At 40.0% G+C, this 12,827-nt stretch overlaps 1 protein-coding gene across 2 annotated transcripts in view; it reads right to left on the bottom strand.

Annotated features, from left to right (window-relative positions):
- The window catches only part of OXCT1 (3-oxoacid CoA-transferase 1), a 121,099-nt gene extending 116,898 nt beyond the window's left edge, over window positions 1-4,201 (bottom strand). For both annotated transcript variants that reach the window (XM_081053959.1, XM_081053958.1), the window contains exon 1: window positions 1,275-4,201. In XM_081053959.1, coding sequence (XP_080910085.1) covers window positions 1,275-1,766 — 492 coding nt within the window. In that variant the 5' untranslated portion in view covers window positions 1,767-4,201. The remainder of the gene's footprint in view (window positions 1-1,274) is intronic.
- Between the last annotated feature and the right edge of the window lie 8,626 nt (window positions 4,202-12,827).

Raw genomic sequence — 12,827 nt, 5'->3', positions numbered from 1 at the left:
GCTTTATACATCCCAAGCTATCTACAATGATCAAAATGCTTCCTAAGAATCATTTAGGAGTAAACTGTTCCAGTTCTAAATCATCCCCTAGCACTTATCTAAGGGGCTTTTAGTGGCCTCTCTGCACTTAACTGCTCTCAGATATTGGATGTGGGAAAAATAGAAGAGCAACGGGACAGGACAGTTCTCTGTCAGTAGGCAAGGTGTGCAAGGCATGCTTTCAAGCTCAGCATTATTATTCAATATGCTACTAAGTAAAGACATCACTTTTCGGTTACGCTTCCAAGAAAGAGGCTCCAGGGGTCGCAAGGTAGCGGAGGTGAGCCACCGTCCTGGACCTAGCACCCTGGTGCAGTCGGTACTGGCCTCCGAGGACCACGGACTGGAACGCCACCTGAGCGTGGGCTCCCAGCAAGGAAGGAGCACGGGTGGGGGGGTGGGGAAATCCACATCAACCAACAATCGCGACGAGAGCTCCTCGGGATACCACTCGGGAGAGTCGGCAGTAAAGGCGGAACAAGGTTTTCAAAGGGCTTTGAAAACGGAAATCCTACCACCCGGATTTCCTTGGGGGGCCGCGGGAGAAGGGACGCCGACGTCCAAAGACGGCGCGCGGGCCACGGCCAGACCTTGACCGACTTCTCCGCGTGGCAGGAAAGACGCGCGTGCCAGCGCTCCAATCCCGGTTCCGTTTCCCACCGCCGCGGGCGGCACAGCCATATAGGGAGAAGACAGTGGGGCACGGCCTTCCACCGCCGTCACGCCCGGCATCCGCCCCCGCGGGGATGAAGCCGCGCAGAGACCTGGCTAACCGGCCGCGGGTTCTGGGCCTCCGGAGGCGCCCCCGCCTCGACATCCCCCGGGCCGGGCGCACACCCCCGCGGCCGTCACCCCGCCCCTCCGTAGCCTGGCGCCTCGCACGCCCCACCGCGGCCGCCAGAGCCGCGTCCCGGAGGCCGCCCGCGCGGCGGAGATGCGCGGCCCGAGGACGCGCGCGCTCAGAAGGGCGCCGGGCTCTCGCCGCGTCCCGGCCTCGCGCGCGCTTCTTCGCCTCGGCCCGCGCCATCCGGGGAGCAGGTGCAGAGCCGAGCCTCGGCGGGGACCCGAAGGAGGCGCGAGGCAAGCAAGGCATCAGAGCATCTCAGTGCCCGGGACACGGCGCCACGGATGCCGGCTCCCAGGCTGGAGAGGGCGGTGCCCGCAGAGGAGAAAACGCGGGCAGCACGCGGGGTTCCGTCCGCCTTCTTCCGGCGTCCTCCTCACCCGCACTTTACCTTTGACCAGCGGCCCCCAGAGCCGCGGGCGGGGGCGCAGAACCACTGCCAGGAGGAAAGGAGTTTGACAGCCGCCATGTTGCGGACCCGGCGGCTGCACTGGAGCGCGCGTGAGTGTGTCAGTGAGCGCTGCCGCCGCCGCGTCACTATAAAGGGAGGGAAAGAAAAGCGCGCGGGGGGCGGGCTGGAGGCTCGGCCAGTGACGTCCTTGGGGCCTCCGGCGCCGCGCGCCCGCCGCTCCCTGAGACTGGAAGGGCGACCGGCTGGGTCTTTTTCCGGGTCTGGAGAGCTCCGGGGAGCGTTGTTGGAGAGCGCTCGCCACCCTAGTCCCTTGGTCAGCCCTTTATCTTCCAGGGGGCTCGGGTGTCTGCTTTCCCCAAGGTCCCGGATAAGTATTGGCCTAGCGTTCGGGAGGCTCAAGAGGGTCTCTTGCAGGGCTTGTGCTTTTCCAACGCAGTGCCTGGCACGGGTGTCATAAGCTTTACAGGACATAATTCATGCAAAGCTTCTGGCTCCACTATAAACACATAAATTTAGGCATATTCTAAGCATATTCAAGTTGCAGTGGCAGATTGGCAAGGCACGTACATTCTCTTAAAGCCTTTTGACCAAGTCCTTGACGTGAGCCAAGTCTGATTTCTTCAGCACCATCTATGTACTTAGAATGGAAATTCAATAGACGTTTTATTTAACCGCTGACCAAGTTTTGGGAATATGGCTTAGTTTTGAGCCAAAGCAAAGCAAACAAGATAATTAAATGAGACTTAGCTTCCTTATTGCGCACAAAAGCAATGATCAATCACAGTCCAATTTAAAGTTTCTCTGTAAAAGCACTTCCATGGTATTCTTTTAACTCTGAACATTTTTCCCCGTATAAATATTACAATTTTAATCAAACTCAGTAAGAGAACAGACTACCTAGGTAGACTATCCAATTGCAAAAAATTAACAGTTATGTTCTGTATTTTCAACACATTTTAAGAAGTTGGATAGAAGGGAAATTCAGGTATTAGAACTGAAGTTCCATTACTAGTCCGAATGCAGCATGTAACAGCTGTTGTGTAGCTTTCATAATGTGCAAAAGCTAACATTCACATTTGGATCTGCTTTTCCACTTTTGCCCTTCCAGAGGACTCATGAAATGGAAAACAACATTGGCAACTTTGTCTAACTGGTCATATGACTCACTTTTCTTGAGTGATCTCATGCTGCTGCTCCAGGTTCCGAAAAAACACATTTTAAGCCACTCTCTGTGTGACTAAATCTCAGGGGGGAAAAATCAGCTTCATTACTCTGTACTAATCAACTTCAAAACATACTGTACAGTTTTTTGATGGCTCTATGACTTCATTTTGTACTTTTAAAGTAAAATATGAATATCTTTAACTTAAATTACAGAGAAGTTCTTCCATACAGATTTCCCCTCTGGTTCCACAAAGCCATTTTAATTTCAATCTGTGTAAAAGCCTACCTTAAAAAAAACACCAAATTTTTGTGAACTGGTAAGAATAGCTCCTCCTTGCTTTGAAGAGCAATTTGTGGCAATATACATGTTCTGGAAACTTTTCTTTGTGTAATCTTATAGAGCTTAACTTCCACACGCTTAAAAATTGGGAGAATTGAATTGAATTCAAAGGTTTAAACAAAAGGTCTGATTCCAGTTTATGTTGTATTATTATATATATTATATATGCCATATAGTATATATAACATGTATGTAAATATAGAGCTATCCTTTTCTATCAAGTGAATGCAGACAATGTATCATAGTAAGACTGTAAGTTCTCCTAAAATATGATGCAATAGCATCATCTCTCTTTGTGGAAATACAGAACATCCTAACTTCATAATTGGTGGAGTATTCCTGGAGGTTGATGATAAGGGTGGTTGAAGCTTTGTTCTTCAAATGTCGTTTGACTGGTTTAACTAGTAATAGGAGTTTTTAAGTAGGTCATTTGCGTCAATAAGAAAAAGTATGCATTCTTCATTTCATACAATGGTCCTTTAATATATGAAAAACAAATTCCTTCACACAAACAGTTTTTCTCCAGTGGATTTGAAAGAGAAATTTGAAATTTTACATAAATCGGTATATTTAAGTATTGTTTATAATGCAAGTCATCATCCCTTAATTTACGTTTTTTGTAAGCTTGTTATCGTAACCGACCTGAACTTCATTTCTTTAGCATGCATTCTGCTTTAATCCAAGCTCGCTTTGTTTATCCTGATAGAACTGTAATTCACTTGCATTCTTTCCCCAGACCCTCCTATCTGTACTTATGCTGTATGTCCCCTCCTTTTAATCATTAAGCTGTTAGGACATTGGGTTCTGGTCATCATCACAGTCACTTAAGAATAAAGCTTCAGGTCTATCAACCGTGACTAGGATATAATAACTAGACCTCAAACAATGAGTAAGGGTTTAATACAACAAAGCTAACACCTTGGCCTCAGTTACATTTCAGCTCCAGACTCATGAGGGCAGAACAATCCCACAGACTGCATCCCCTGGAAACCTGACCCAACCGTGCTATGACTGATACCAGGACCTGAAGTCATGATCAACTGCTCCCTGCCTTAGCAGGGACAGATCAGTAGAGCCTCGGTCCTCAGCTCCCATAGCAGCCATGATGAATGATTTTTCCCTTATATAACCTAGCCACTAGAAGCCATCGGGAAGCCAGGTATTTGACAGCACTGGCTCACCTGTGTCTCTGGACTTGGAGCCAACTCCTTAAATAAACCTTTGCTTTCTTTGCTGCAAACTCCTGCTTGTGTTTTGTTTGGCCTGGATGTACGCAGCAAGCAGATCCCTCTTATTCTGCGGTAACATTATTTTCATATGTTCTTTGAAGCAGTGCCTTGTATTAACTAATGTGTTCTTAATTTTTGTTCAGTAGATAAAAAATGAATTGTAAGTGTAGTTTTCTCAGAAAAAAAAAGTAAAATAAATGCATGAGATAGTCAGAGATGACTCAACTCCTGGAATGAGAATGAAAATTATGTTAATGTTCTAAAGAAACTTAAAGGATCACACCAGAGTGATCTTGTATGTATTCAAGTCTGATCATATACTCACGCTTAAAAACTCTCAGTGGCTTTCCCCACTACCTTTTAGATCTGAAATCCATGCTTCTTAACTTGGCATAGAAGGGGATCATCTTTTCTGGTTTTCCTCTTCCCTGCACATCACCTTTATATTCCAGTCTTTATTTGCCTCTTGACTTTCATAGGATGGATTCGCCCAACCTCAGAATCAAATGTTGGCCCCACAATGATAAAGAGCACGGGCTCTGTGGCTAGGCTGCTTGCGTCTAGATCTCAGCTCTATTCCCTAGCTATGGGGCCTAACGTAGTGCAACAGTTAAGGATTGCTGCAGATTGGCAAGCGGTAAGGTCATGTCTGGACCAGTATCCATCTGTCTTTTCAGGTGTTAACATATATGAACACATATATTTCTCAGCTACTTTCTACTTTTTTAGAAACTGGAAAATATCAGTCAGGATTCAAAACCTGGACTGTATGGCATTCAAGACTGCCTTTTATCTTTACTCCTCCTTCTTTATGAAATATCTTTGAATCTGACCCCAACTCCCCAGTTTCACTCATTCTGCCCTAGTGCAAGACTTCAGTTTCAGTTTCTTTCACCTGGATTACTACAGTTGCTTCCTAAATGAATTTTCTCCATCAAAGTTAACTGCTTTTTAAATTATTTCAAATACAGATCAGGTCTTCTCACATGCTTCCTTAAAACTCTTCAAGAAATCCTGATGGGCTACAAGTTAAAATCCCTCATCTGATTATAGCCAAGACCTTTCTCATCCAGGCTCAGCAAACCATCTAACCGTAAGGGCTCTACTTCAGCAAATCCACAAATATTATATTTTGAAATTAAATTTTAAATTATAGTTTAACTATCAACTCTAACAGAGCAGTAGCATGTACACGTAATTGTGGTGTATCTCTGATTTTAACATATTAAAGATGACCAGATTATACAATTAGTAAGGACACCTGAGAATAATATATGACAAATGTAGTCTTTTTAATCAGTAGGAAAAGATGAACTAGTTCCTAGGTTGCAGTTATTACAATTTGCTGTAAATTTAGAAAAAAATAATAGATCTTTATATCTGAGGATATACAGATATATAAAATACAACCCAGGTTGATTGAATTACTACATATATTATAAAAATATAAATAGTTTTTCTGCATTCTCAACCTGGGGAAGGTTTCAGGAAACTAGATGCTGTGTTTCACATCACACACTAATTTTTCCTTTGGCTGCTCAGACTGGTATAACATTAATAATTTCCTAATATATATGGCACTTTTCTATAGATGAACGTAATATCTCCCCATTTGTAAATCACTGATGGACGGCAGCTAGTACTCTTGAACTGTGACTTGAAACACTGCTACTCTCCAGCCATATCTCCGCTTGTCGGTTTCTACTTACCTCAGGCTTGCCCTGCAGGTTAAGTAGTGGTCTAAACTTTTTTGTTTATGTGATCTACCGGAATAAATTTTAAAATTGTACTCTACATATGCATACATGTATATTCATGAGTGTGTGTTTATTTATAAATTAAACTGATTTTTATAACAAAAATATAGTTTAATGTGTCAATAGATGATTGTTCTATAGAAATATGCTACATCATTAGTCTACGTACTAATTAGCCTATGGACTAATCATTAAGTGCTTCATTCCATGTGGCACTGCTAAGGGGTAGGGATTCAGTTGTGAATAAGACAGACAGACATGGTCCCAGACCTCATGGAGTTTACCTTTTATCAAGAGATTAAGGTTCGAACGAGAATGCATACGTCCTTGTGCAGGGTATTGTCAGTGAAAACTACACTGTTGTGAGACTGTAATAGACTGGCATAAGGGGGAGAAAGGTATCAAGGAAGACTGTGGGAATTGTCTCTAAATTAGAACCTTAAGGACCCGCAGAACTTAGCTAGTTGAAGTTCCATAGAGAAGGCAGTGTGTACAAAGCCCTAGTAGGTATGAGAAGATCCAGCATGAGTAAAGATGGACAGGAGACACACTGTGTGGGACCTTGAAAAGGGTGCTAAGAATTGGTCCTTTTTCTGGAAGCAAAAAGAGGCCATTGAAGATTTGAACCAGAGAGTAAATTGATCAGATATGAACTTCGGGGGTGTCTTTCCACAGGACCTGAAAGCTATTCTTTTGAAATGTAATTTGTTAGGAAGGATGGGGCCACTTACTATCTCCCAGTTTCAGTGGGAGGAAGAAATCCTAACTTAGTTACTTGCCAGACACCCGACATAGCTGGCCTAATCATGTGTACACAACCCTCCATAATGTTTCACTTGCCTGACTTTACTTTAGTCCCCACTCACTCCTCCCTACTCCCTCGTTCTTCCATTGAAATACCCAGTCACCTCTGTACACACTGGAAAGGAGCTCAGCTTTTTCATCTACTGTCAGTAGCTACTGAATAAAATCTGTTTTCAATACTTTAACTAATGTCCACCTTTGTTTATCTTTGACATTGGCACTAAAGGAACAGAATTTTCTATACAGATCCAATGTCATTACAGGCTTAGCAAATTAAATGTAATTTCCGTAAATATGCGTTAAAGGCAGTTTGTACATAGGGATGTAAAATAAATAGGAAGAATTAACACTTCCTAAGTAAATATGAAGAATTAACAGCCTCTAAATAAACAACATGGATTTGGCAGGGGGTTATTATATAAACTATTCTAATGGAATAGAATAGAGTTCAAAATCTGCAATTCATAGGCATATAAATTTAACAATAACAAACATGATCTTTTTAATCAGTAGAAAAAGATGAATTAGTCCCTAAATTGGGGTTAGGACAATTTGTTGTAAATTCAGAAAAAATAATAGATCTGTATATCTCAGGGTATATGTAAAATACAACTAGGGCAGAGGAACATTCATTAAAGATTGGTTGGGTTTTGTAGAGTGAAAGGATAGGGAACTGCTTGTTCAGGTAATCAATCCTGTGACGCAGGCTATCAAGAGGAAAGAGGCCAGAAGGAAACCAAAGGATTGAGAGAAAATTTCACCAAGGGTTTTTCTAGATCAAAGATCTGTTAGGGTGTGAGAGCACGAGAAAACTGGAAAGGATATGTGAGATACAGTTTTGGAGTTTAAGACTTCTGAGATCCACAGCCCTGTTTGCTGGTCTGCCAGGATGTTCCACTATTTTAGGAGGTGTGGCAGGGTTTAGGGTGAAGGTAAATGATGTAAAACCAAGATTCAGTGTCTTTACTGAATGTGAGAGAGGGATCCAGAGGGAGAGAGGAAGAGAGGTACGGTTAGGGATCTTGACTTGAAGCAGATAAACTGAGTATTAAATAGTCAAGTGTCCACTAAAATAAATATATGGAAATTTTGAAAAGATGGGGATATTTATTAACATTGGGCCAAGAGTTTCAGGGTGAACAGTGAACAAGTGGGAAGAAGGTCATTGTTCCAAAGAATCTTAGGAAACGAGTTTCAGGATAGTAAGGAGATGAGGGCATGAAAGCAGATTAGAGATTTTAAGACTTTCCTTCCCTAAAAACCGTAGGGCTAAGAAATATGGTTGCAAGTGACTAACCTCAAATGACTTAACCTCAAATGACTTAATAAATTGCTCTGAACCAGGAAAAGTAAACTGTCTTTATCAGAGCCAGTTAAGAATTCTAGCCAATAAAGTCAAAGGGAGAGGACTTTCTGGATTGAGTACAAGAAATGAAAGTGTAGTAAATTCTGGCAGCTCTTTGATAGAGTGAATTTTATTGTCTGTTAGTTTTTTATTGATAAACTGAAAAAAAACTAAAGCTGATAAACCTTGTGCCTGGCCAAAGTACATGAAATAATTAGTCCATAGACTAAATTAATTTTAGCCCCCCGCCCATTCTCATACCCTTGTTTAGGCAATCACTCTCTCTCCTGGATTACTGTAATAGCCTCCAAATTGGTCTTTCTCCCTCCAGACTTAAACCTCCCAAATTCATCCTCCTTATCACCAGGACATCCTTTGGAAATCTAACCATGTCATTACCCTGCTGAAAACCATTCTGAGTCTCTCCATTCTCTAAAGCAGACAGTTCAAAATCCTTATCAGGGCATCTCAAGGGCTCCATACTGTGTCTGCCAACTTTTCCAGTTTCATTGTTTTGTTCAGTGCTGCTAGTATGTTACCATCTAATCAAATACAGATACAGCATATTCTAGTTTTTAAAAGAGGAACCCACCATTTTCGAAAAATTACTAGATGTCCATCAAAAATACATGCCTGTTCTGTGCTTGAAAAAATTCAGGTCTAGTCTCAGAGTAATGAATCTTAAAGGAAGAGTAGTTGAGATTTAGGCATGGCTCTTCCATTGTTAACCACTGTGTTATTTTTGGAATTCTGTAAGATTATGTTAGTGCCTCAGCCTTTGAATTGGTGGGTAGATTTTTCTATGGACTGAGATTTAGATGCTTGGCATTTTTAAAACAGCTTCATTGAAATACAATTCAAATGCCATGTAATTTATTCATTAAACTGTACATTTCAGGATATTCAGGCAACTATCACAACAGTCAATTTTAGAACATTTTCATCACCTCAAAAAGAGCTGTCACCCCCAAGTCCCTTATCCATTCCAACCCGTAGCACCCATTAATCTACTTTATGTCTCTGTATTGATATGGGTATCTTGAGCATTTAATAAAATGAAATAATATAATATGTGGTCTTTTGTATCTGGTTTATTTCACATAGCATAATGTTTTAAGGTTTATTTACATTGTAGCATGTGTCAATACTTCATTTCTTTTTATGGCTGAATAAGTTTCCATTGTGTGGTTATACCATATTGCATTTATCAGTTGGTAGACATTTAGACTATTATACATAATGCTGTTATGAACATTTGTGCAAAAAATTTTGTGTGGACATATATTCGGATATCTCTTGGGTATATAACTAAGAATGGAATTGCTGGGTCATGTGGTTATTCTATGTTTAACTTTTTGAGGAATTACCAAACTGTTTTTCAAAGTGATTCCATCATTTTACATTCCCACCAGCAATGGACTGAGTTCCAATTTCTCCACATCTTTACTAACACTTTGTATAATCTGTGTACACACACACACACACACACACACACACACACACACGCAAAGGATGCCAAAAAATGTATACACATTTTAGGAAAGGAAAACTGTATTAAAATTGTAATACTCAATATATACCGATAACAAAAGATGGATACAAGTCACGTTTGACTTCTATAGTTATAAGAGGTGTTCAAAGTGGTTACCATCAGCGTCCAGATATTTCTGATTACGGAGAACTACTGCTTGAACAATGTTGACCACAGTGTTCCTTGTATACATTTTTTTGGCCAAATATATATATATATCTTACTGGGTGTGACACACACACACACATCCTAGTGGGTGTGAAGTGTTTTTGATTTGCATTTCTCTAATGACTAATGATGTTGAGCATCATTTCCTGTGTATTTGGAGATCTTTATTTCTTCTATGAAGAAATGCTTATTCAAATTCTTTGCCTATTTTAAAAATCGGGTTATATATCTTTTAATTATTTAGTTGTAAGAATTCCTTATATATTTTGGATACTAGTCTTTTATCAGATATATATTTTAAAAGTCTTTTCTGCCATTCTGTGATTTGCCTTTTCACTTTCTTGATAGTGTACACTGAAGCACTAAAGATTTTAATTTTGATTAAGTCCAATTTATCTATTTTTTTTCTTTTGTTCTTTTTTTATTCTTTGGTGTCATATCTGAGAAACCATTTCGGTTATTATTTCTTCAGATATTCTTTCTGTCCCTTGTCTCTCCCCTCACCTTCTGGGATCCCACTATGCTTATGTTAGTATGCTTGATGGTGTCTCATAAGATGCCTGAGGCTCTGTCCATTTTTTCCTTCATTATTTTCTTCTTCTGTTCCTTATGCTGGATAATATTATTTGACCTATCTTCAAATTTTCTGCTGCTTCTTTTTCTGGCTCAATTTTTCTGTTGTGCTCCTCTAGTGAATTTTTCATTTAAGTTGTATTTTTCAGCTCCAGAATTTCTGTTTGGCTGTTTTGTTAAATAAGTTCTGTCCTTTTACTGAGATTATTTATTTGGTGAGATGTTATTCTTATATTTTCCTTTAGCTCTTCAGAGACTAATTCCTTTTGTTCTTTAAACATTTTTCAAATAACTGATTTAAAGCCTTTTTCTATTAAGTGTGATGCCTAGGCTTCCTTAGGGACAGTTTAGATTGAACTACTTTTTTATCCCCTTTTTGTGGACCATACTTTCCTTTTTCATTGTATGTTTCATAATCCTTTGTTGGAAACTAGACATTCTAAATAATATAATGTAGTAACTCTGGAAATCAGAAGTCTCTTTCTTCAGGGTTTGTTGTTGTTTACTATTGTTAGTTTGTTTGTTTACTGATAGCAATGAACTAATTCTGTAAAGTCTGTTTTTTTCATCATGAGTGACCACTAAAGTCTCTGCTTATTCAGCTAGTGCTTAGGTAATGACTGGAAAGCAGTGTCCTTAAATGCTTTGAACCACTAAGTCTCCAAGCCTTTGCCTAGAAACTGTGTGTGCCGAGCACACCTTCAATGCTCCAGTATGTCATTTGCACCTCTGTCTTAGCCTTCACTTCCTGCTCACACAGAACTTTAAGGTAAGCCAGAGGTGAGAAATTAGGGTCTTCTCACATCTTTCCTGAGCATGGGCAGAGTCCTACATGTGTGCATGGCCTTCTTGATTCCCAGAATATGTTGTAATTTTTCATAGTCCCCTAGGGACATTTCATTCCCAGCTTTTCCTTTAATGTTTTTGGTCAGTTTCTTGTTTGCCCAACTATTATCACCAACTCAGGCAGCTCCAAAGTAAGACAATTAGTGATAATTATTTTCAACAGATACTCTGGTGGGAGAAGGCTATTTATAGTGAATGAGATTCTGAGTAAAGTCAGATAAAGAGAAGCCCTGCAGGTTGGTTTTTCCAGGGAACTTCCAGACGGGTCAGATAATGATAGATGTCTAGGGATGGGGATTTGAGGAACTTTAAATCCATTCCACCCTCTCCAGCCCCTCCAGTGGCTGGAGGTTTTCACAGCTACTATGATTATCAAGCTGTTGGTTTTAAGGCTACTGCATAGCTGGAGAGAGGGAAATAGGAATAGAACAAGTTAAAACACCACAAAGCTTACAGTTCTTTAAGAAGATGAAAACATTAGTACATAAAACTTTCTAAGTAACTTTTGGAGCCAGTTTTACAATACACTACAAGGAACTCAATTTTATTCAAGAATTTGTTATTAATTCTGAAGAAACATAATTTGAATTTCAAGCCCTGTTCTCTTGGCATCCCTAAGTTCCCTGATTGTACCACTTTGTACAAAGGTTGGTGCTTATTATACAGAGATATGAAAATTGTTACACACACATGGCTTGAGCAAAAGGCTTTATGAGGAGTTTGGGAAAGTCTGGTGTTCAGCCAATTTGAAAGAATTCATATATCAGGACTAGATACTCATTAGCTAGTTTCAGTTTAACCGGACAAGACTGGCTGAGCCTGACAGAATCAAAGGAAATACGGCAGGAGAAACTGAGAAAGGATGATCAAGGAAAAGAAATAGGGGTAAGAGTGATTTCAGTATATTTTGGTATTTTAAAGTTTATGTAAACTGCACTCATGAGTATAAAATGCACTAATTAACTCATGAAATTTCTATACTGGACCATAGCACTGAGTATTCTCTTGTAGGTAAAAGACACATAAAGGAAAACAAGAAAAAGACAGAAGTGTTAGAAACACACTGAACTAAGGTGAACATTTATGGAAAGTGAACAGAAAAAAAACACCGTAGTTGCAATGAAGAATCTCTTGAATGTTTGACTCTAAGTGTTTATTTTTAACAAGGAAATCTTCCCTGACTCAAATGATAAACCTAGATGACTTCCAGTCATGCTCAGGTTCTCTCAAACTAAAACCTTATGGCTAGAAAATGGATCCCCTGATTACGTAGACCTTCAGATATCTTTTATAAGGCTAAAAAAAACTGAGAAGAATAGTGGAACTGAGAGCAAAACACTTATGTAGAGAGAATATATGGGCCCACAATCAAAATATTTTAGTTGTGCCCTTGTCTATTGGCTACATGGATAAGTACTTCTTTTTAAGTAGTTTACAAACTACAAATAGTAAGTTTTTGAGGGAACGGAACTGAAAATTCTTTTTTTTTTTCTTTTGGAAAAATCTTAAAGGTTTAATTATTTTCTGAAAAGTTTAATATAAACTACTTATGGTTTTATTTAGTTCTACAGCATACAGAAGATTTGGAAGGTATCACACGTAACCTTCTGCTCTTTATTATTAGTCCCCTACCTTCATTTTAAATTTCTCCCTGATAATTTTTATTTTTTATTCATTGTTTACAGATATGATCCCTTCCCTACTCCACGCTTCACTCTGTCGCTCTGCTCCTTATCAATAAGCCTTTCCTCAACTCTACTTCTTGTTTAAGCTCA

This window comes from Rhinolophus hipposideros (genome assembly GCF_964194185.1).
Source record: "Rhinolophus hipposideros genome assembly, chromosome: 7".
Lineage (NCBI taxonomy): Eukaryota > Metazoa > Chordata > Mammalia > Chiroptera > Rhinolophidae > Rhinolophus > Rhinolophus hipposideros.
This window is presented reverse-complemented; position numbering and strand designations above follow the sequence as displayed.